The 25,681-nt window shown below is 45.6% G+C and overlaps 1 protein-coding gene across 4 annotated transcripts in view; it reads right to left on the bottom strand.

Annotated features, from left to right (window-relative positions):
• Nucleotides 1–4,270: 4,270 nt before the first annotated feature.
• The window catches only part of LOC135909581 (transcriptional repressor p66-beta-like), a 29,689-nt gene continuing 8,278 nt past the window's right edge, over nucleotides 4,271–25,681 (bottom strand). For all 4 annotated transcript variants that reach the window (XM_065441558.1, XM_065441566.2, XM_065441562.2 and 1 more), the window contains exons 2-7: nucleotides 25,139–25,282; nucleotides 22,814–22,885; nucleotides 21,737–22,067; nucleotides 19,614–19,955; nucleotides 6,509–6,787; nucleotides 4,271–5,831 (exon numbers count right to left, since the gene is read on the bottom strand). In XM_065441558.1, the coding sequence (XP_065297630.1) occupies nucleotides 4,992–5,831; nucleotides 6,509–6,787; nucleotides 19,614–19,955; nucleotides 21,737–22,067; nucleotides 22,814–22,885; nucleotides 25,139–25,218 (1,944 nt within the window). In that variant the 5' untranslated portion in view covers nucleotides 25,219–25,282 and the 3' untranslated portion in view covers nucleotides 4,271–4,991. The remainder of the gene's footprint in view (nucleotides 5,832–6,508; nucleotides 6,788–19,613; nucleotides 19,956–21,736; nucleotides 22,068–22,813; nucleotides 22,886–25,138; nucleotides 25,283–25,681) is intronic.

The raw sequence follows: 25,681 nt of genomic DNA, 5'->3' as shown, positions 1-25,681 counted from the left end.
AACGACCAGACCTTTTGACCACCAGAGGATCTTCAACTTAATTTTTGCATTTCGCCCTCATCAAAATTATGCCGCTGCAGCCGGGATTTGACCTTGCGACGAGTGCAACACCATAGCCGCTAAGCCACTGTGGCGGGTCGGAGCATGGTAGGAACCAGCCGCTTGGCACATTGAAACGGATGCAACACAACTGTGGCTGCCATATCCTGGCTCCTGCCCGAAATGCCAAAGCTAGCAATGGCAAGGCCAGGCCAGGCTTACCGCTTCTGAAATGTCTTTATCGTGACCTGCAAATCATCTACAAAACCTGGAATAGCAGTACGGACATGAGCAAAAATTTGACCACCTGTTTTTCAACTTGATAGTCGACTGAACTTCCAATGGCTCACCTTACCTTCCCTCATCATTCTATGTACTCACACTGAACACCGCTGCAGTAAACCTGCCTATAACAAAGGCGCAGCTACAGTGGAAACGTCCCTCCCACAACTTAGCTCGCAGGCTTCCATATATTCTCCCTTTTCGTTATAGTAATGCTGGCTATAGTAAAGGAACCGATTAATACATTTCCACTGGTAAGCAATAACAAAGAATTGAGCTAGCTGCTGCCTCAACTGCAAACACAACACAGGCACCAGTTGGATCAAATCATGTCTGCTTAATGTGCACTTTTCACCAATTTACAGTTTTACCTGAAGCACATGGTCACTATATACTCAGCTTTCAAATGCCGATCACAGCTCAGAGATCTTCACAACAGTCCAACTTTGCGGTTTCCTGTTTTGCACCACCTTACTCCTCAAAAGAATGGAGACATTTTACAACAGTGATTTACACTCCTAGTATAAGAACCAGTTCGTTGGGACATATTTCTTGGCATGTAAGTGGGCAAAACATTGATCTACTAATGGTAGTGAAATTAATTATATAGCCAAGATTTCTGCTGGTATCGACTTTACACAAAGTCCTACTTCATACACTATCTAAAGTTGGCACTTCCTCCTTGCCCTCTTGCAACTTTTCTTGAAGCCCCCTTTCTCTCAGACAGGACTTCTACTCTTCTGCTTAATTTCAGTGATAGCAAAAATGGGTGCTTGCCTTTTGCATGCCATGCTAAGCCATCTCTGCATTATACTGGCCACGCTGTGGACAACATATGCCAACCATCATGACTGGTCTTGCATCAGTGACACAGTGGCTAGCACATACAATACTCTGACCACTCCACTTATCACTAGGATTCTCTGCGTCACCTCGAAAGGCTTGCACCAGCATAACAAACCACACATAAGAATCAACACTCCTGCCTCTAAACAAGATATAGGGGGAAGACAGACAACACGCAAAAGGTTGGGTATGCCAACAGAGCTGACAATGGATGTGTAACCCTTTCCATACCCCAGGAAATGACCAAGATTGTGCCAAATTTCTTAGAAATGCGAGGAGCAGGCAGCCGAATTTCCAATGGAAGCATTCAAGTAGCCCATGTTAATGGGATAAAATAAGACACGATACCAATACTAACAAGCACCACTATCTAGTGCTGAAAACTAACTTTTTCATGACTACACTCACCTATATCAGCTACGCTTGTACCAATTCTGGTGACTAGTATAGCAGGTGGTAGATAAACAGCTAATCTTGTTGAGCCCTAAACATTAGTATTGTGCCAGTATTAAAAAGCAAACGAACACTATATAGAGAGTAAGAAAAGAAACTGCCTTCATTGCTGCAAACTGCAACAAGTCTGCTGACACAAGAGCTTTCTACGAGGGAAAAAAAAAAAAAAAAACCAGCACACACACACACGCACACCAGTAATGATTATACACATCTACTGCTTGCACAATAAATGCGTACTGACTCAAACACTTTAAGTGTCCCGACTTCTTGCTTCTTGACGCAGCTGTTGACTTCGTAATTACAGTATCAAACCTCATTTTGGACACAGGTCGATACAAATGTCGGTCTTGACGCCTTTATGCAACATCAATGCCTTGTTGCGAAATCGTACTTAGGATTTTGAACCCAGAAACTCTGCTGGGACTTCTGTGATGCAATAATGTAACGATTATACTCTTTTTAGTGTTATATACATAAATGTGTCCGGTTTTTTATAGCTCTGGGGGCAATCCATCTTTTCTGCGTCAATTTTTCGTATTTTTCTGAAAAAAAAAAAAAAAACGAGGGAAACCAGCTTTTTTCATGCCCCTCAACATTCCACAAAATTTTATTTGCACTCTAGTCCTGTCAAGTGTTGAACGGACTCTGCTTTCGTCAGCACTGTGAAAGTGCGTGCACATCAATGGTGTCTGCCACCACAGAACTACCACTCTGGGTTTCAGTGACACGAATAGTCTCCCCTTGTCATGTCCAAAGCAGCGTTGCACTTGGTGCATGTTTTGAAATGGTAGTATATCAGCAAGTAATTATTTGTTGCATTCTCAGGGAACTGAAGCTGCAGTAATTATGGGATTGACAGCTATGCAATAAAGAAATAAAAACGAGACAACAATATAGTAGTCAGTACTCCTGTAAACCACATTGCCAGACTTCGTAGGAAATGAAAGCGCAGCAACGTCACCAGAGACTACTTGTATTGGGCCGTTGGTCTGATTTTGCCAAGTCTCACAATCACACTGAGGTAACAATATTAGTGCAGTCACAATGGCAAATTTAGTGCCGCTCGCATCTAGCGCACTTCATTACACCGAGTGTCACTTTGGTGGCATGCTGCCACATTGGAAAGGATCTTTTGGAATTATTGGTATTGTCAATGAGCAAATGAGTAGGCATATTATGTGTTTCTTATTCTAAACAATTTTGCAAGCTAACACTGCATCTGATTATAAACAGCACTTAGCAAAAATTTTCAATGATTGATAGTCACGAGCCAAGACAAGATTAGTAGCAAGTAGAGTAAAAAAGGTGGTTTCTATTGCTCGCAGAAAGCTGCTTAAAGCATTTGAAACTGAGAAAAGGTTTTGAAATTCTTGCAGTCTCAGGATGGAAGTATGTATAACGAAACATTGATACAATAGACATGACAAATTATTGCATATTATAAAGCAAATATTAAATGCCTCTCCTCAATGTCGGCAGACAATATCCATTTAGGGGTGTGGAAATAGTAACTTCGAGACCACACCAAATATGAACTGACTAGTGCCAGGAGCTAATCCGAATAATAGCTGTTCTCACTGATATTATAAACCATGTCCGTATCCTACTAATAATGTTAGCAAGTTTCTGTCATTACATTGCACATTATGAAGCCTTGCTTATTAAAAGCACAAATGGGGACATTAGGAACAAATATGTAGTTTGTTCACACACCCAGGACGATTCGGAAGATGTGAATGACAGCAGTTAGCCTGTAAAGTACGGCTCCCTGAACGACAAAGCCTGTTCTCCCTATGCGACTTTTCATTTTATGCCTACCATGGCTCCGGGAATTAAATTTACCATACTTTTGTACCAATCTTGTGTCTGAGTGCAATTGACGATTCTGAAAGCTACAACAAAAACATTTTTTCTAACGAATAGTGACTATTTCATTTGTAATCAAATCGAATAGGACAACAAATCCTTATATAAATTTTAATAGCGAGGTTCAACTGTGTTATTTTATTTCTGAGCCACTGCCATCGAGGCTACACACTTCAAAGAGTTTGCATGGTATGCACTCTGTGGCATACAACAGTGAGTGTCCCATTACAACCCTTTCCATGCGACAGCCTGTGAATGAAGCTAATGGAAAAGTAAACTTGATTAAGCGACGTTAAGTTCCTGACACGGGCAATGTCAAATGTATCTGTGCTATCAGATACACTTGCAGATTGATGAAGACAACCATGCATTAGCCAGCACAGTTAGCAAGCTTCCACATTATCAGGTCACAAGGGTAGAACTTCAGCTCTGAATAAAGAGACGCTAAAAAGAAATACTAAATCAGGCTGTATTGTTCAGAGTACCTCACCAATGCCTTTCTGCATTGCCTTGAGAAAAAAAATTGCCACTCACTATGATAGAAAACAGCTCAAACATTCCTCTCTGAATCTTGTTTTCATGGTACTTTAACACGTAAATATGAAGTCCTTTGCTTGCATTTGGCAACTTCAAACAGGCCAAACACACATTTCTGTGTACTTTTCTTCAGTATAGAAGCCACTTACATAATCACTTAACTTAGAAACAATGTTAACTGTACACTGGCCTTGTCACACTGATAAATTTTTTTGCAACCACCGGAAGGAAAGCAACACAAAAATTTTGGAGGGTTGCCCTCCACTGGATCACCCTTTATTGAAGCTGTTATCCAGAATCTCCGTTTACAAAATCCTTAGTCCCAGGCTAACTGGTTTCCACAGCCCCAACTCCGGGTATTTTGCGTGGTGACAACAAAAACAAAGCGGCACCCGCAGCACTGTAGCATCCCACCACTGCAAGTGCGGACATGAAGACTCAACGCACACGCGTGCTCACATGCACGCATACGCACACACACATATATATACTTGCACACGTATGGGGAAAGAAATGTGAAGAGAAAGAGAGAGAGAGAAGGTTGGAGAAGGGGAAGAAAAAAATTAGAGAGCTTAAATACTGCCTTTACAGACAATAAGAAACCAGGTAATAATGTCTTTAACGTGTGCATGTTTGCACTGACAAATATGCAAGAAGTACTTCTTGCAAGAGTCTTTCCAGTGAATGTGTGTGAAAAGCATTCTTTCCACCACACTGGGGCTGTCTCACCCGGGGAGTCCTATTCGAAACAAGTCAGCACTGTGGGCCACCATCGGGGCAGACAGGACTACAGACTGGGCACAACCGCAGCACTACAGCCGGAGCACCTCTTGGTCACCACAGTCACAACACCTCAACCCACCCACTAACATAGCCAGTACCTTAGGGAGAGAGAGAGAATGTTGCCGGTGTGCTCCAGAGATGTCACCAGAAGAAAATGGGCGTTAGCTGGAAGGGCTGTGTCATCACGTCTTCCAGTTGAGCGAGCCCTGAGCCATTGATCGTGGTGGGATCATGTCTAGCAGGTATTGCCGATGGAGGTCAGCTGCGGGTGGCAGCTTTCCTGCTGCACCTGCCGCACCAGCAGCACTCAGCATCTGGTACGAGTAGGCAGCCAGAAGGGGTCCGAAGGGCAGCACATGGGCAGGCTGAGGCCCCCCACTTGTGGCCTGGTGTTGAGCCGCAGGCAGTGCCGCCAGCTGCTGCTGCAGCTGCTGGGCCTGGAGCAGCTGCTGGGCGCTCAGCTTGGGCAGGAAGCCACCGGCACCTGCTGCTGAACCCAGCCGTGGCGAGTGTGCGGCAGGCGGGGGTGTTGACGATGGGGGAGGTGATGGTGCTGCACCACTGGCAAGGCGCTGCTCAATCTCCTGCTCCTGCTGCAGGGCCTTGACGAAGGCTGTCTTGAGGCGATGTGTGTGCTCTGCCTTGAGCGCCTTCTTCAGGTTTGAGGTGACACAGGCTTCACAGATGACCGAGGGCCGGCCGGCACGGCGCGTGTCCTGCCACTTCCACACGGGTGTGAAGTCCAGACCGCACTGACTGCATGCAAATGGCTCGGGAGGTGCAGCACGCGAGCTTGCTTCTCCGTCTGTCAGGAAGCTCACAACAGTCTCCAGTCCAAGCAAATACACAAACTCGGGGCTACTAGCATTGGGCACAAAGTGCATCTCTGGTGGTGGTGGCTTGGGTGGTGGAATCTGGAGCAACGTCTTTTCTAGCTGCTTACGCAAAGCCAACTTGGCTGCAGCCTGGCGTTGTGCAGGGCTCTGGTTGTCAGCTGTGGCAGTCAGGCTTGGCGGTGTTCCCTGCAAGTAAAAACCCTATTTACTGCTTCTGTCAACCACAATTATTTAGCAAAGAAAATTGTTGCACAATGGTGGCAGTTTTCTAAAGTCAGCTTCTCCGTAAGGTTGCCTTTTTCCCCTCTTAAAGTCAGCTTCGCCGCAATACATCTGTGTCATGCAAAAAACCACACAAATGCGAAGGAAGTTTTGGTTCTGTTTTAATTGCATCGTGCAGGCAGTTTGTGGCCCAATTTTTTTCTTTTACAATGAAAGGATCCCATTAGAATTGAGTAAATACTGTAATCAAATACTGTGAGCTACGGTTATCGTTTTAAAATTTTCCTAGGGCAGGCCAAAAATAGCCATTTTCGAAGAGAGTTGACATGTGCTCAAGGCATTAACTGTGCTCTAAGCTCTGCAGAGATGCATGCTCCCACTAAAGCAGTCACCATAGGGGTTAGGTACCTGCGTGCCGACTGGCAAAGTTCTAATTATCTGGCAAAGGCTAATTTTAGGATTGAAATAATGAAAGTTTGTGCCCATAGAAATGCATGGGCTCAGACTTGAACCTTTAGAAAAAAAAAAAGATAAGTCTGCTGTAATTGGATTATATGTTCATAGCAGGATTGTTTACAGATCGTGAACAGTTTCTCGCAGTGTTCAAAAAGTGTTGCAGTGCCCCCCTAGTGGCAATGTACCTGAGGCTGTGGTGGTTGGCTGGTTGTGTTGGCAACCTGGTGAGCTCCTGGAACTGTATGGTTGCCACTGAAGTGCTGTGAGCTGTGGGGCACTGTTCGGGACAGTGAACCAGCCAAGTTGTTGATGCCTGCAGCACTAGCTGCATTGGCGGGCAATCTGAGCACATTCTGCTGCAGCTGTCCAAGATTTCCACCACTATTACTACCAGCTCGCAATGCTGCTCCAGAGCTCAGGCTTCCTTGAAGTGCACTGCTAGGGGATGGGCCTTGGTTGCGAAGCTGCAACAAGGAACACACCGGTTAACAAGAACAAGAGTTCTCTTCATCCCTGTTAACAGCAGCCTACTTCCGACGTTCATTGCCAGGACAAAGCAGTGTCCCAGAAATTACAAACTAGCTCTGTTTCCAGGCAACCAAAACCATACCATATGATTGCAATTTTTTGACACTCACCACTCCACCAAATTTTCCCTTCCCTTGGCACTCATTCTGTCCCTCTATAAACCACTGTTTTACATATTTACATTCCCAACTCCACTTCTTTCTTGTTACCTAATTTAGAGTATTGATGAGGTTTTATAAGTAAGGGCATCGGAGATCAAAGAGCACCGAAACTGGGCATTTATTCAAAACGATGACTAGGAAGATGGATGGATGGTAAAACTTTAATAAGGTGCAGCGGGACATGCACTAGCATGTAGCGGGCTGCTCTCATGTTGGAACAGAAAGACCTAGCCTCTCAGTCACGTCGTGGGCCTGTTGGACTGCCCATGGTTGGGATTTTGATTAAGAAGATGGCTTAATAAAATAAGGTGATGCACAGCGGTGAATAAATAAAAGGCATACAGGGACAAGCTAGAAGTACTAATACAGGACTAAAAACGTAAAATGTGTTTATGAAGTGAACATAGTAGACAGGGGGTTTATCTAATACAGTCATGCAAAATGTTGTAAGTTACTGCATATTTTATGGCTTAATGTGTACAAGCAACTGTAATTCGAGCTGTAGGTGTTTTCAGTGTAGGCAAACCTTGAGGGGCATGAAATATCCATTTAGAGGCAGCACTATTTCAAGTGTTGCAATGACAAGCACTGGTAACCAACCACGATGACACTGACATCTGCTGTTAGTTTCCAGGGTGCCTACCAAGTTGACATTTCCAATTTCCCTGAGATTTCCAGGTTTCCCCCAAGTGCCTTTCAAAATTCGCGAGTTACACGCAGGTAAAAATAATAATTTAAAAAAGAGACGACATATACCCGTGCCACACGGGCACTGAAGATGACATTAACTTGCTAATAATACCTTCAATTTTAATGCCATTCGTGGGGTGGCACACAGACATGCTTAATGGCATTAAAGCTCAATGCCGTTTGGGGTGTAGTGCGTATTCATAACTCACTTGGCCATCAAATGTGTACTCTCGTTCCCAATGTCTCCACAAAGCACAAATTTTTTTCGCAATGTGGTGCATTCTCACAAATATCACAACTCACTTGGCCATTGAATGCATCAAAAGCTTCAGCTTCAAACAGTTTGCAGCTGGATTAAAAAATGACATTCCTGAAGTAAACTACACAAAATACGCCTATTAATATTTTCATGCCATTTCTTACGTTTGCTGCCCAAGTAATTTTTTTTTATTGTATATGATTGGCAAAAAGCCTTAACCGTTTCACTGCACCTACCGCCATCACAACATTTAATGCGCTTGTAGCAGTGGCCGAAATATAATGGCATTAAGAAATTTATACCCCTGTCACACGGGCACCCACAAACTCCTTTAGGATAAGGGAGTTCGACCTCAAGGAAGTTGTGGTTGTGTTACATGGCCAATAATGAGGTTTTAAATGTAGCCACCAGAGGCGCATTCAGCGGTGTTTGTTTTTTGTACAAGTACAAGAATGTAACTCCTAAATATGCTTGTAGCAATTATAATTAATGCCCCTCCCAAAAGGATATTATTCAATGTATTTGATGCAAAAGTGATACACCTCATTAGGAATCAAAGTGCGCTCGCTAAACATAGCTTTGCTGACAGTGACATTAGTCACCATAGCGTGGCGAGAAGGCTCTATGTTCTGCTACCCGAACTGCTGCAAACTATACTCAAAATGCAATACTTGGTGCATGGTGAACTCGTGGGCTTTCCTTTTATTTTGTCTACTGTGCCGCGGTGTCATTCATGAGTGACCACACCGACCACCGCCCTACTAGCACGACAAAGGCCACGTTTACATGAACCCGGGCCAAACAGGTCGAGTCGGTAATCGAGCTGACTAAGTCCGACGTGACCGCACTTGCATGAACTTGCTCTCACAAGTCCAGGCAAGGACGGAACACAGTGTTGAGCTGAGACAACAACGCGTTCGAACTGAACTTGCAGTTCCCCGCTGCTGTCTGCAGCAGCAGCTCTACTTCATGGGTCTTATTGCTATGATAAGGTTGCACTGTACAGAGCCTTGTCTTGGCCTTTAGCCTGATACCATTCTAGCTGCTGACACATAAATAGTAACGTCCCAGCGTTCCCGCACAAGTGTCGGTGTGGCGAGCCGGACCCGTGCGCGTTCGCATGCACGCTGCAAACAGGTCGGGCTGGTTTAACCCACCCCATGCAGTCGGGCTGACTCAGCCGGATTCGACGCTGTTCAGTCCGACTGGCTTGCGTTTACACGAACTCGTCAGGCATATTCCAGCCCAACAAGACCACTCGACCCGATTCTGTAGGGTTCGTGTAAATGCCCTTAAAGATGAAAAAAACATGGCGCCAAGCGGCCTAGGTCGAAGGTATTGTGCAGCAGCAAGCATATCCGTTGCTTAATTGTGCTTGGAGATTTACTTAATTGAATGGGAATGTTCTGAACACATGCCACGTTACTTTTAATGCAAATAATAATTAAATTATCACTTTTACAACAAAAAGAATGGGCACGAGAGCACTTCCTTCAGCCGCCGAGGGAGATCGGCAATCTCTCTTGACCAAAAGGTCCTTTAAACTCCCATAGTGGAAGGGCGAACGTGTGACACCGAGTGCATCTCCCTCGAGATAAAGACGACGGAGTTAAAGGGCCCCTCACCAGGTCTGGCCATTTTGAGCTGACAAGGGCAGAGCATACAACGCATGATATCGATCGTGTCTGCTAAGTATTACTGGTATTACATCACTATGCGCCGTGGAAAGGCCTGAAATTTCGATCCGAACACAGTTTTCCCTTTCCCTCGCAGTGAATGCACTCTAAGGCAGACGGTGATGCACACGTGTTCCTGCGCCTACGTCCTCGTGTTCGCAGTGTGATGTCAATCATCGAGACACGTGACTTCGAGAATTATTCAAGGCAACATCTGCTATTTGTGTGATCTGTTGCTTGAACTGACAAATTGAAGTTTAGAGAAATAATGAAACACACAAACAGAATCTCTGTGTGTTTTTTGCTTTACTATGCACCGAAGCAAGAGAGATGTACTTCCCTTCGTCTGCTCGTTCTCATGTCGTGCAGTCGCGCATGCAGACACCGAAACTATGTCAATTTCTACCATGTTCCAGCGCAGGATCATGCTCTGTGATCCGCTTGTGTCTGGCTCAGTATTTGTGTAGCACTTGTACCGCTAGTCAGGTGTCCTTGTGCACAGTGTGCAAAATCGTGCACTGCGTGAAACGAGACTATCACAACAGCCCGCGCGCGATGTCGTCAGTGGAAGTGCGCCACAAAAAAGCAAGGAGGAAAAAAAAAAAAAAAGAAGGTAGGGCCAGTGACGTATGCATCACACGATCCTCAACGTCCGATATGGCAGAATGCAGGGAAGAAATTTCGCTTGCGGAGGCTAGACTGGGCGAGTGGAGAGAGCGTCTAGCTTGGCATTGGAGCTCACCTCGTGAAATCATGGGCTCGCGGCACTGAAATATTTCTATGTCGGCAGTTAATGAGCCGATTTGAAAAATTCTTGCGGCAGAACATTCTTAGAGGACACGTAACAACTTCCAGCGTGTAACCAAAATTTGCCATGGGGCCTGGTGAGGGGCCCTTTAACCCTTTGAAGGTTTTCGCCGTACATGTACGGCGGCGTTTTCTGTCCCGCAAGGTCTTTGCCGTACGAGTACGGTTCCGACCCTCCGTATGAAATTTCGCGCCATAATGACGATGCAGGCTCACCGAGAGGTGCTGCCACCTCTTAGCACTTACAAGAAGCGTTTGAAATTTGGGCTACCTGCTTGGGGAGATAAATAGAACTGATAGCTAGCTTCAGCGCGTCGCTCAGACTGCGGCAACACCCCTTTGGCGGTTTCGGTTTCGCCGCGTGATCGCAACGGAGGCGCGCGAAACGTCATTTTCTTTGTCGGCACTCTCTTGCAGGGCGGTGGAAGTTGATTTCTATCTTGATTGGCGCTGCTCTTAGCTAGTTTATCAGCGACGTTCGCGATCGCGAGGTATTCTCGCTCTCCGCGGCAACGCGCTTACGCGAGAGGGTGCATCAGACCTGTGCCCAAGGCAGCTGCACGCAGAGATTTCATGTGTGCGCCAACACAACTCCTCGCTCCAAGAGAACAGACACGCATTTTAGGTGTGCAGACTGCGATAAGACGCCGTCCGTAGACCCGTGTTTCAAGGAGTACCACGCTTGGAAGTACTATTGACCATTTTGCAGTTCTGAATGATGCCGACACCAAAATACTGTTCCTAATTATTTTTTAGTATTTATTGCCGACTTTATACATTTTGTACATTCAAGATCCGCAATAAAGTAATCTGACCACCTGGGAAAGTTTTTTTCAAAATAATTCGACCCTCAAAGGGCTAAAAGGAGTTTGCGGGTGCTTGTGAGACAGGGGTCTTAAGGCCTCACATTTTTAATGGCATTAACCTTGCCCGTGTGGCACGGGTATTCACATCCAGTTTGAACACTAAGTAGAAGTGTTTATTTTATTCAAAAAGAAAACAGAAGGGACAGGTTAGTAAAATGCACAGCAAATAACATATCTTCAAAAAGAAAAAAAAAAGGGGGGGGGGGGTAAAGTCCATTGCAAACCGAATCGAACATTTTCAAGTACAAATAAAAAGAGATGCATACAGAAGCAAATATTTTTGAATATGAGCTATTTCCATCAACTGATAAGCTCATTGGTATGAGGCCCGGACTTTGCCGCATGTGAGATTTTTTCTCAGCAGATGGAAAGTCAACCTCAACTGCCTGGACATATCTTCAGCCCGTGCACTCAGTGTTGCGCTTCATTGCTTTAAAGAGTTTGTTTGCGTTTGGATAAGGGACACCTGCATCTCGGCATCAGCCAACTTTCTCAGCTCAAGCTCCTTCAAAGAAACAGCGGCACACTTCCTTTCCTATTCATTCCTTATGCGTCGGTCCTTTGTGCTCTCGTCCTCCTTCCGCCGCACGTTTGCCCCGCGGACCATTTGAAGCATCCTCTTGGTCTACTGTAGGGTCAACGTACAATTTTTCGGACTCCCTAGGGGCCGTGAAAATGTCAGAAAAATCGGGCAGTTCGAAAAAATGAATGCATGTCTTTTACTGCCTTTATGGGCTTAAATTGCCACGGGCATGTCTGAAAAAGCTCTGAAGGCCTGCCAGTAGATTTATTTTGCACATCGGTGCTTGTACTGTGACAGGAGACGGCGTGTGCATGTATGTATAATTAAGACACACATTCTGTATCCCGTGACAATTGCCCCTTCACACGCTTAAGCTTCACCACAATACTTTGCGTATGCTTCACCGCGTAACACTGTTGTATTGAGGCCATGTTGAATTTCGGGAAGCGGCATTACGCAATGCGCAGTGCCTTCCGAGCTTCGAAGCCAATCGCGAGGATTACGAGTCGGTGCCATTGCTGACAGCGGTGAATTGATTTAATGAAAAACACGGCAACGAACAGCAAGAAGCTTAATAGCAAATGTCGAAGCAGCTAGGCCTAGCGTTGCTGTGGCGGTGGCTATTAGCGGCGAGAACTTTGGAGTGGCGCTCTCTTGTGAGTGATGGCATGGCCAGGACACCGCTCACTCTGGCTCGCACGGCTTCCGTGCGCGCTCGTTCTCTTCATGTATGCTTGGAGTATGGGTCGCTCGAGTCGTACCTTATGAAGGATATGTCGGCTTATTTCTACTACCATGCCTGAACCACAGGTTCTTCATAAGCGCGAGACTTGAGAAAATTTACAGCTTGGATATTGCAAGCTACGTAACATTGAAGGGGTCTACTGGTTTTGCAATGCCTATATGCGTCGTGGCTGTCCATAAATTTTGCGTAAAAAGAATGTCTGCAAATCCAACACGTGAAAATGTGCACGATGGTTTGCTAGACACTTAACATTCCCTTAGTACTTAGCTATGAGAGACACTGCATTTTACATGGAAGCAAAATCTTGTAATTGGTGTCAACATGTTATTCGTGTTAGAAAGGCACTGCCCAGAGAAGCTGTCATCGCGATTCTTATTACTCTGACGAGTTGTTCTAGGCAAATATGGCCACTTTATCAATACATAAAAGAAAGGGTTAGGCGTGCATTTCGTATGAAAAAGTTTGCTGCTACTTTCACTTCTTTCTGAAACAGGCCCCCATAAAACGAATTGCTCATGGCTGCTAACACAACAGCGCGTCATGTAGAGTATTTACATACACTCTAAAAACAGTTGCAGCCTTTGGGGTGTACATGTGCCACACAGCAATAATCGTCATCTGTCTTGCCCACATTTCTTTTTTTTACTCGAGCGCGTTCCTTCCAAGTCACAAACAGCATGCGCGTTATCAGCATGAAGAGAATTTTCAACAGGAAAGTAATGATCGTGGCGTTGTCAAGAAAGAAAACGCAAACAAGACAGATGACGACTATTGTTGTGTGGCAAATACACACCCCAAAGGGTGCAACTGTTCTTAGAGTGTAGTTAATTCACAAATATCGTAATAGCAATCACCTCAAAGAAAAGTTTCGTGGTTAAGATCGAGAGCCGATCAATTGCAAGCAATGAAATGTTTCATGGTGGCCCTCAATAGCCTTTATCGACAACATGTCACACCCTTCACACAAAGGTAGCAACCGACTGTCGTTATGGCGAGGCACGCATTATTTGCAAAACCCATCAGTTCACTACAACATCAAATTGAAACCATGAAGCAGTTTTTTATAGTGCTAAATGCAATACCTGGAAAATTCTTGCCTAGAAAAGGAAAATTCAAACACCTTCTTCCTCACCATGTCTCGATCCAGCGTCAATTCATCATCATCATCAGCCCATCTTATGTCCACTGCAGGACGAAGGCCTCTCCTGCAATCTTCAACTACCCCTGTCCTGCGCCAACTGATTCCAACTAGCGCCCGCAAATTTCCTAATTTCATCGCCCCACCTAGTCTTCTGCCGTCCTCGATTGCTTCCCTTCTCTTTGCACCCATTCTGTAAACCTAATCGTCTACCGGTTATCTAACCTGCACATTAGATGACCTGCCTAGCTCCATTTTTTTCTCTTAATGTCAATTAGAATATCGGCTATACCCATTTGTTCTCTGATCTAAACCGCTCTCTTTCTGTTTCTTAATGTTATGCCTAGCATTCTTCGTTCCATCACTCTTTGCGCGGTCCTTAACTTGTTCTCAAGCTTCATTGTCAGTCTCCAAGTCTCTGCCCCATATGTCATCACTGGTAAAATACACTGATTGTACACCTTCCCTTTTAATGATAATGGTAAGCTTCCAGTCAGGAGCTGGCAATGTCTGCCGTATGTGCCCCAACCCCTTTTTGTTCTTCTATATATTTCCTTCTCATCATCAGGGTTTCCTGTGATTAATTGACCTAGGTAAATGTGCTCCTTCACCGACTCTAGAGGCTGAGCGGCAATCCTGAACTATTGTTGCATTGCCCGGCTATTCATCACTATCTTTGTCTTCTGCACATTAATCTTCAACACCACTCTTACACTCTTTCTGTTAAGGTCCTCAATCATTTGTTGCGGTAACTCCAGTGTTGCTGAACAGAGCAATGCCATCTGCAAACCGAAGGCTGCTGTGATATTTGCCGTCGATCACTTAGTTATAATATTAAGCCTTCCCAGGTTAACAGCTTGAATACTTCTCCCAAGCACACAGCGAATAGCATTGGAGAGATTGTATCTCCTAGTCTGGCCCCTTTCTTTATAGGTATCTTCCTACTTTTCTTGTGTAGAATTAAGGTAGCTTTGGGATCTCTGTACATACTCTCCAAGATATTCACGTAAGTGGCCTGTACTCCTTGATTACGTAATGCCTCTATGACTGCTGGTATCTCTACCAAGTCAAATGCCTTTTCGTAATCTATGAGAGCCATATAGAGAGGCTGATTGTACTCTGCGGATTTCTCGATTACCTGATTGATTACATGGATGTGATCCATTTTAGAGTATCCCTTCCTGAAACCTGCCCGTTCCCTTGGCTGATTAAAGTCCAGCGTTGCCCTTATTCTACTGTAGATTATCTTGGTGAATATTTTATATAATACTGGAAGTAAGCTAATGGGCTGCAACAGGGGGGGGGGGGGGGGATGCAGCTGGGGCGAGGATACGTGCATGCGCATTACCTAATTGGAAAATACGACCCATTCGCCAATTGCAACGTGTGTCGTAAAGTAATTCATAAAAAATCAGTGAGTGACATTTTGTTATGCAACGGGGGTGTTCGCCTGGCAGAAGGGTCACTAGTTATAGGTTGTAGCGCTAGGCTTAAACAGGTCTGCGCTATATCGTAACGGGGAAGCAAGCACTTCTCATCGTTTTCTCTTGCACCAGTACACCAGCACCATGCCCACTGCCTTCAGTACAGGGCATATAATTTTCAATTTTCCATTCATTAACGTCTCCCTTTTTGTGCATTAGTATAACGTTTGCATTCTTCCAGTTTTCTGGGACCGTATAAGTCAATTGACACTTCGTATAGCGAGCCGGTAGTTTTTCTATCATTATGTATCCTCCAGCTTTGATTAAATTGACTGTTATTCCATCTTTTCCTGCTGCTTTTCCCCGTTTCATGTCTTGCAAGGCCCTTCTAACCTCATCCATCGCTAGTTATAGGAGGAGTCTCTGCAACTTGTTCATTACTGCTCAGAATAGAGGTATCGTGGCTCCTCTAGGTACTGTACTGGTCGGTCGGTATAGAATTCTATACTGACCTGTACAAAAAGAAAATGAAAATTTGCCTGCATTTATGGGGATGCAAGCTGCTGCCGCGATGGCACAAGCATAAACTTGTGTCGCCGCCTGTCGTCAGCTGCAGAAAGCAGCTTTTCAAGGAGTGCTGCGGTGCGTTGCCCACTCTTGGAACAGGCGACTGCCCTCCCTGAAGCGCTGCTTTCTACAGCTGACGGTAGGCGGCGACACTAGATTATGCTTGCGCTGTCGTGACAGCAGCTCGCATCCCCATAAGTGAAGGCAAATTTCAATTTTTTCCTTAAAAACAAGCAATTAACTGTGCCAAGTGTTATTCTAAATGCAGTCGATGCTAAAATGCAATGGTTTTGCAAAATTAGAGCAAGAACAGTGCAGCAGTAATAGCAAAATCGGGTACGTTCGATTCGCCTGCAACACGTGAACCAGTTCACGAGGCGCTGCACCCTGCCATTCGCTTCAAAATGTGCAGAAAAGGTGCAGGGCTGGTTCATGATTTTGCTGCACCCACTCCACAGTCAGTGCTGACTTGGTGCAGGCGTGCAGGTGCAAAGCAGCAAACGGGCGAAAGCGCCGTTAAAACCCCGCTCATGCACATCTGATGTGTATAAGCAAGTGTGGTATGTATCTACGCCCCAGAAGCCGATCATACCTGCAGTTCAGGACCTCTCAAACTTACACACACTGTGCACATTAGTCCGACATAACATAATGCCTGCACTGCACCTTTGCATTCGCTTCGAGTGTCTCGCTGGGCCTGCGCCACAGAAATCGAGCTGCACCAATTGGTGAACTTCTCATGAATCGCTGTGAACTACCGTATTTACTCGAATCTAATGCATACTTTTTTTCTGATAAAACTGATCCAAAAATTGCGTGCGTGTTGAATCGAGTACGACCCTAGATCTGCGTTGCCATATTGCCATCGGCATTTTAAAATGGCTGCCTTGTAAGTGCTTCAAGCCTAGCTGCGATAGCTTTCTCCATGTGCTGTAGTACCTGTGCTTAGGCAATGCTTCCCTTGGCTTAGGTTAGTGCACCGTCTGTCTTTCCGTTTTCTGCGTTTGCTCTATCAGCATGGAAGTGCCGACTGCAAAGACATGCCTAGTTTATCACGATACCGCAATTAAAAGGAAAGTGATCACGTATGCGGAGATGGGCGGAAATCGGGCCTTATCATGGGTGTTCAAAGTTCCCAAAACTTGCGTGCGGGACTATCGCAAACAGGAGAGGCATTGTACATACGGGACTGCAACGTACAGTGCGGCCACGCGGCCCCTATCTTAAAGGCGATCTGCGGCGGAGACAAGAGTCTATGCATCTGGCCGCACCGCGCTGTGTTCTCATCGCTTACTTTGCGTCGAAGCGAGAGCTCGCACAAAGGTCAATTCCCTCGCTCCTGCCATCGCACTTCCTCACACTCCAGCGTTAAAAGAATTTCCGCGGTCATCGAGTTAGAAGTGTTCATGCTTGCGTGCGCGTGATATCATGCTTGTTAATTTTGTTAGTAAGTGAACGTTTAAAGGTTTATACAGTCCAGCCCACATATAACGAACTTGATCGTCACGTGGCATTTGTTCGTTGTATCCAAAGTTCATACTAAGTGGACCACCTATAATACGGGAAAAAAGAGCAAGCGAGACGAAAGTTCACTTTATTTTTGAAAAAAGTCCGTGATGCATGTCTGCTTCTTCAAAGCTGATCGCATCACTGCCGTTTCTAATTTTTCCAGCGCGGTAATATGTTCATCGCCAAGGCCTCTGCTGCACACATGTTCCTTAAGCGACGCGGTGTAACAGATCGCGGTTGAAGCGTTCACAGCAACCGGCGGTAGAGCAGCATCCTCGTCATCGTCCTCGTCGGTCTCTGGGCAGTCAGGAAGGGCTCGCAATGGCTTCGTCAGTGCATGGCTCCGCAATGTCGGCGTCGTCATCAGCAGAAACGAAATCGTCCCAGGCAACGTCAGGTCCGGCCAGCTGCGTGTCAGCGACGCATTGCCACAAGTCCTCGTGCGACCGGCCTTCCGGTGGGTGATCTATGGCGTCCTCGGTGCCTTGCGGAAGCAATTTTCTATGCACTCCGTGGTGAGTTCCATCCACGCCGCTTTCAACATGTCCACGGCGGCAAGCAAGCTGATGCGAACTGGCATGGCAGCATCAATCGCGATCAACAAGTGTTGGATGACGCGCCGCCGGTAGCACACCTTGAACGCATGGATGATGCCCATATCCAGCGGCTCGGTCGCTGGATATGGGCCCCTGTAGTTGACCGCCGGCTCGGTCAACTACAGGGGCCCGACAGCTTCGCGTTCGCTCTAACCGAGTGTTGAGGCCACAACAGTTCGTTCTATGTGAGACACTGTGCCATTGCCCCAATATATATTTTGACGGTAGCACCACCCTCGTTCGTACTAAGCGAGCGTTCGTTATATCTGCGGCTGTTATAAGTGGGCTGGACTGTACGGCCGATAAATCAACTATCCTTATTTTTGTATACATGTCTACTAATTTGCTATCGTAATCGATGCTTCGCCTTTCGCGCGAAACTGCGACTTCCTTTATTTATCGCAACTTTAGTGCATTGGGAGTAAATATTTGTTTCTTTCAAATGAGATAAAGTTGTACTTCTGTATGAAAGAATTTGGTGCGCGGTACTGTAAATGACTTTTCTTTCTTTATATCACGGCAAACAGGTGCATGTTACAATCCCCCCTTTTCCCCCCTTTATTTGGTCACGAAAAACAGGTGCGCGTTACAATCGAGGTCATGAGGGCAATGGAGTAAATACAGTAGTTCACCATGGTGCAGGCGAATTGTACAGAGACCCATCTTTTTCAAACATGTGCAGCGAAATATTCAGGACCCTATACTGAAATTTGATTTTGTATTCAAATAAGTAGTCGTTGATAGACTTTTCTTACACAGAAGGGGTCGCAAAATTTTCAGGATTATCAGGCAATCGCTAATTCCAAATTTCAATAGAGAGGGGAGAAAAAAGGAATAATTGAATTTAAGAGTTTCCAACAAAAGATGCGGTTTCAAGCCGTGTCGACGGTATCTTCACAGCAGTGCTATGAAACAAAGCCAGCCACACTTTCGTATCCACTCCGCCCCCGCAGCTGATAGTGCCACCTACAGTGGGACGACACTATCGTGAAAAGCTCCAGCAGCGGGGAGCGAGCACTTCGTTTGCCTATTGCTTCTATGAGTCCCTGAAACTCGAGATTACGCAATCTGCAGCACTAAACAAGCATAAAGACGGCGCATGATGCCACGCCATCTCAGCTCGCCGAGTCTTTGTACTCGCGGCAGAATATCTCTAAAACAGGGCATGCAGGCTGCGCATGCACTCAGCCATGCATATAGCCAATTGCACAGCCACGGCCACCATAGCAAAAAAAGAGACGCATGCACAACAGCCAGTGACATGTCAAGAATCAAGTGGCAAGCACCTATCAAGAGGAATATGTGTACAGACTTTGCCAAAGTACACGGGCTAGACTGGCCGCGACTACCAAGCTGATGTAGTCTCCGTGGCATGCAATAATTTTGAATGCCCTGGGGACTGAAATTGACTCTTGTACTCACTACCCAGAGGTATGGAGCATCAGAAATGCAACAGGAAGCGAACCACGCAGCCAAACAAACCTCGCTACTTTGCTAACCAGTGCACTAACCCTATAAAGTCTGTGTTGCTAAGCTGTGGCATGCCTTGTTCAATTTCATTTGGCACTCTTGTACTTGTTGGTTCCAAAGAGACATTTTTAAAACCTTTGTCTAGGATTGTCTCAGAAAAGGCCACCATTTACTGCCATGAAGTCTCTTTTCTGTAATTCGTAATTTTGAATGATTTAGCAACTGTCAATCACTGCTTGGCTGAAGAGGTTACAAATATAGAAAGAAAATAAGAACAGAGGGAAAGAGAGCCGCCCATTAGGAATGGGTGGCCCCTCTTGCCTGTACTCACCCTGGCGTTGATGCCCACCAGGTCGGGTGTGGCTCGGCTATTGGACCCCTGATGTGTCTGCGGCGGCTGATGATGTTGGTGCTGCTGTTGCTGGTGGTGGTGGTGATGATGGTGGTGGTGATGGTGGTGGTGATGATGGTTGCTCAGTGCCATCTTGCCCGAAGCTCCAAGGCTCTGGCCAGGATTGGCCACCACAGTCGGGGCACTTCGAGGCGGGGGTGCCAACGGAGGTGCCGCCGTCGGCACCACCGTTGACGCTCGTGCTGATGGCAAGCTTGGTGGCGCCACCGGTTGGGCAGGTCGCGCTGGCTCTTGCCTTTGCAGCAGTTGACTCTGACGCACCTATGGCATACATGCGACATTCAGACTAACAGGCAGCATGGAACCTATTGGAAAAGCAGCCAACTTTTGGCAGTCGTGGACCAATTGATCCACACACAGGAAAGTTCACAGAACCCAACGGGTCTCATTCACTCAAATGTTTTTGAAGAGTGATAAGCTTTATGCAAATTCTGGAAGGAGGCTTTTGCACCTATCTTACTCGCCTGCTGCCGATATGCTGGGGATCTGGATATGATTTCCACCATTAGACATGGCAATTCTTTTATTTAGCGACAGCTTGTACTGAGCGATTGAAGGGGTCTGAACCACCCCTCAGGCTTGGTGAAAAAACAATTCACGGATAGCATGCACTGCTGTGAACACCTCAGCCAAATTTTGCAGTCGTGTGCAACGCATGGAGCTTGCAAGCAGAGCTCTAAGTCACCTTTATCTCAGAGGCTTTCTTTTCAATATGTAGAAGCCTGCTCATAACTCTTTACTGGATGCTTTATCTCATAATATAGCAGGTTCCCATACGTAGCTGGCATTGGCCAAGAGCCGAAATCAATCAAGAAGGGTGTTGGAATCGGTGCGCTCTTTTGTGCTGTTACTGCGTATATTTATTGATGCAGTTTAAAATTTTGGGCCAAACCATTTATATGGTGGCGAATTATCCAGCGAAGCTGTCGATTACAGACTGAACTATGGCCAAACTATGCGTCAGGAAGCACTCTTGAATTTGGAATTAGCCCCAGTGAAACACCAAGGAAGTGGCAACTCGCGCTTCTTCTCGTGCTTGGCTTGTTCATCGGCCATGCGCACAATGTGTGGTCTTCCCACTTTTCCTATTTTTGTTGGAGTTGCGACTGTTGCAATGGTCTACCTCTGCAATGCACAATCCAGTTCTTACACACTGCGGTGCACAAGCCTGTGTTTTCCTGCTACAACTGCTGCGTCGTTGTATAGAGAGCAGACGACGGCATACTCAGCTGGCAACAATGGCGGCCAACGTGGGTGCACTCCCCCACTGTCCAGGTGCGGCGGGCAGTGAAATCAGGAGTCCTTTTTTTTGCACCGTACTATCGTTTGTTATTTTTTGTTTGCTTCGGATGATGATGATGATGTGACGTACACGCCGGAGCCGTCGCATGCAGACCTGACTCAAACTTTTGCAGTCCTTGCATGGGCGTACAGCAACAGCACAAAACTGGCAGAAATGCAGGTGTACTTGGTTGCACATAACCGGAAGTGTGTGCAGCAATGAATCGACCAATTATTCCTTGCACAGGGGTCTTAAAATGTAAATAAAATTATCGTTTTTGTATACGTACATTTTTTTGGACATTTGATAGTTTGTACTTATTTACGTTCCCCGTGGAGTCAGAATTATTGGTCGACTGTAGTGGCACCTATGTGAACATCCGAATCCAAATTAGAACTGCGCGCCCCGGTGACATTCGGTAAGCAGAGTGTTGGAGGCAAGCTTCGCTCTGCTGTAGCCTTCGCCGTGCAAGTCATTCAAGAAGGAGCGGAAGCACTGCGAAAGGGGTGTTTGATTGCCATCAACTCTGCTTCTGCTGAATGCATTGAATTACTTTTTGTGGCAAAGTATTCATGAAATTGCCCAACTTCAAATGCATTTCTCGCCTTCAATAAAATGTGGTTTGGGGACTCTTTAAGGTGTGAAAGCAACTGATTAACCCAGTTATGCAACAACTGGGGGGAGGTAGGGAAATAATACTTCAATTTAAAAGTGGTGCTCCACTGAGTCAACTGTATTTCGTGCAGAAGCACACACTGACCTTCTTGAGCAGCACCAGCTTCATCTCCTCATTGCGCAACTCCTGGCGCAGACTTCGCACCAGTGCCCTGCGAGCAGCCAGTTCTTGCTGGGAAAGTGGTGTCTGAGGCGGTAGCGGGGGAGGCTGCATCTGCCAGCCACTGCTGCCAGTGGCTCCGTTGACAAGCCGGTGTCCATTGAGGCGGCTGTTCTCCTCATCCGAGAGCACAATGATATCGTCAGGACCAAGCCGCTGTGGTCCTAAGCCTGCCTTACGCCGCCCTCCGGAGCTGCGCACCACTTCCGGTGAGGGTGTTACTGGCACGGGCGCCACTGCTGGCACAGGCTCTTTCCTGTATGGTCAGAGACACAGTGGCTCAAATTAATATTGACATACCACTGTGTAAAAAGAAAGGCCACGAAGACTGCTGTCATTTCCCGTAGACGCCGCTTTCTTCAGACAGCTACAATTCACCAACTTTAGACAGACCTCCAGATGAAAGCTTGGACAGTGAATTTCCATTACAAAGAAATTGCTTTGGCCAAATTATTTCTCTTGTCTTATAAGTGGTGTCCAAAATATGGCAGCAATCACATGCTTTTGGTTCTTGAAATTGCTTCCGGTACACACAGCCAGCAAAAGTATAGCCTTCAAGCTGTTGTTACTCGGACGGAGTTGTCTCTGGAGCATGGTTTTGGACACCAGCTATTGTACACTTTAACAGATAGTTGTTTTTGGGGCCTACTGCTCTTCATGCATTTTAGGCTGGATTACTTGAAGTGCAGCGCAAAAGCGCCTGTGTGCCACGCACTGGATGCATGCTAAAGAACCCCAGATCGTCAAAATTAATCCGGAGCCCCCACTACGGCCTGATTCATAACCATATCATGGTTTTGGCATGTCTAATCCTAGAACTTAATTTAATATAAAATATATATAAACCATCCCTTTCCACGGATCCACGCTTTGTATTTTGGCTCATGAAGGCCAACTTTGATAATGCAATAGCGTGTCACAGCATGCAAATGCACAGGTAAAACATAAAGAAATGGAAACTTAGGGCAATGAAAACAGCTGGAGGAGGGAGCAGACACTCACTTAATAGAAAGATCTTCCACTTCCATCGTGTCCAAGGCAATGGCGGAAGGCTCAGGCCGTTCATGGCGTCTCCTGCATAGGAAAGGCACAAGTGAGCGCTGTAACCCTTCAATCCAACATAGAAAATGGAATAAAATGTCAAAGCACTACACGGGACATGTTTGCCCCAAAAGACTTCCTGTCTTAAAAGAAAAAGAGCCAATATTATCTTTCAATTTCAGGATTTTGAATGCATACACTCAAAAAAGAAGAAAAAATGTGCACTGTGTGCATTTACTCTTTGTTTAGTATGTGTATTCCGCACTTTCCACTAACTACCGCAGGACAAGGTTTCAGTATTACGGTAGATATGCATCAAGCAACACAGAGGGCCATTAGATAAGCAACAGAGTTTATCACAAGGAAGAGGAGAGATTCATCAGTGTGTCATTCAACTCGTCAAAAACATACTTTGGTTGCCAGAACTTCTAAAGTAGAGAAAAGATGGCCAATATATTAACTATAGTGCGAAGCAGTACTTCGAGACATCTTATGGCTGGTGTAATGATGCGAGCTAAGTGAATTTTTATGTAACTCTGGCTTACTCCTCAATCCCATGCTATGAGAGCTCTTTCACTGAATCTGCATGCTCTGAAATATAGCTAGTAACATGGCTGTCAGCTTCCAATAACTTATAGACTGCATGTCAACACCAAAAGCTTGGGTTTGTTTAAAAAATGGGCAACAGTCAACGTTCGTGCATCAAGATATCCTCGTTAAAGTATTATACCCTCGAAGTATGTGTCGTGAATTGGCAAAATCCAGCATTACAGGGTGCTGCATGCGACGTACAACTTTTTAACTTGAACTGATACCCAAACTTGATGCAATACAATGCTCATTGCACCAGCATACATGTTCTAGCAGCATAATTATTTGAGTCCTTGACAAGTGTAGCCTTAATTATGGCCACACAAACTTTTTTTTTTCCTGACAATCACATGCCCCTGTTTTTCATTTTCATCAGCACAAGAAGCTCAACAATTCTGCTATCGTAAACATTAACAAGCACTTGGTTAACAAGAGTACAGCAGTATGTTACAGTCCAGTGTGCTTCTTTACATACACTCGGTAAAAGAGATTCATGAATTGGAAAATTTTCATACACCCAACAGTAGCAAGACACTACAATGGGAACTCATATGCGTGGATGACAATTTTCCATTTTATGAACATTCCTCCACCTTGCAAGCTTCCACAAAATTGATTGGCAAAAGGAATTTCATGAGGCTTCAAAAGTGGTCTGCTCTGACAGCTTTGACACAGGATGTATACTATGTCAAATGAGAGCACTCATTTTGTAACAACAAAAGTAGTTGTGAACAATGCTACAGTTCACTAACTGGGTTCAACCATCAGCGAACACAAGACTGACTGATTGACCAAGCAGCAGTTTCAAGCCACATGGGCAACATTATCATTAAGCCAGTATAGAACAGAAAAGAAGTCGCTCTCTTTTACGTATTCTTGAAGAACAAGTTTTGTTGCAACAGCAAAGAGAAAATACTTTACGCCACATTCAAACAATAGACTATAGTTATAAGCATGGTCAGAATAATTTTCTCTAGGCTTCACAGGAGATGCGAAATTGTGCTAAAACATTTTCTGAGGCTCAAATTAACTGCCGCCTTTGAGTTTGCTATCAAAGTGCACCTGCAGAAGGATTGAAAAGTAGGCGAGTTGGAAGCTATCCATTCTTGGGCAGCGCACACATAAACTAAAGGCCCACTGCTTGTCCTGCATTCTTTCCTGTGTTTCGTTTGTATGTGCAATGCCAAGAATGGAAAGTGCACCTTCATTGACTTGATACAACATTCAATAGTTATCTGCGCATGAGATTGAAAAACGATGCTTCATAATAGCACAGGGGCTGTGCAGCAAAAGGCATTATGAATGTGTGTGCAGTTGGTGAGGGCATGTATGCGACACTGCAGTGCCCGCATGGCAGCTGGCGCACGTGTTCACTCTGTTTCACAGAGTACTCTAGCACTACAGCGTGGTGCTAAGGTTTGTGCCAGTCCACCAAAAGCACAACTATACTACAAATGCAAGTGTGCCCTCGCCATTTTTACGTTTGTATCGCAGTATTGGTCTTGTGTGCTCAGTTTGAAGCAGTCTATACATAACATGCTACCCAGCATACACTTCAGTGCCAAATAATTGCCGAACAATGAACAGGAAACACACACACACACACACACACACACACACACACACACACACACACAGGGATATGAAGCTCTGTCATCAACAAATGAGCACAAATGAGACAGAAATGCTGCCCACCTTGGCTCAGGCGGTGGCCTGAGAAGAGGTCGTGGAAGAGCCTGGCCGAGGATCCCTCGAAAAAATGGGTTGGTCTCCATGATTTTAGCCTATTGGCAGCAGTCACTTTTACTACCAGTGAACAACTGCCTCCATACCACCACCCTGCAACAGGCACAGGTGCTTTTATTAGATCATGCCTGTTAAATCCGATATGAAATAGTTTCTATGAGCTAAACTTTGCAGCAGTCAGGTTCAGTCTGCAAGAACCCTTACAACCCATGCAAGTGCTGCATAGTTCATGAGCGACACTAAGTATGTCAGATTTGCCTAGCTATCGAAGCTGATGTTGACTACTGCACTACATATCATGACATGCTGTTTATATACAGCTTAATGTTATGACTTTTTTAGGCTTGTCACTCACTCTGTTCTCCATTCCTTTTCATGACCCCTTCCACCTTCCTTTTTGCTTTTTCTGAGCTGCGCTACAAGCCTAAAAAAGGTCATGACATATGAACTCGCCCAAACTGCCACGCTTTTGAGCTTAATGTTTGCTTAATC

The sequence above is a fragment of the Dermacentor albipictus genome, chromosome 1 (assembly GCF_038994185.2).
Source record: "Dermacentor albipictus isolate Rhodes 1998 colony chromosome 1, USDA_Dalb.pri_finalv2, whole genome shotgun sequence".
NCBI classification, from domain to species: domain Eukaryota; kingdom Metazoa; phylum Arthropoda; class Arachnida; order Ixodida; family Ixodidae; genus Dermacentor; species Dermacentor albipictus.
This window is presented reverse-complemented; position numbering and strand designations above follow the sequence as displayed.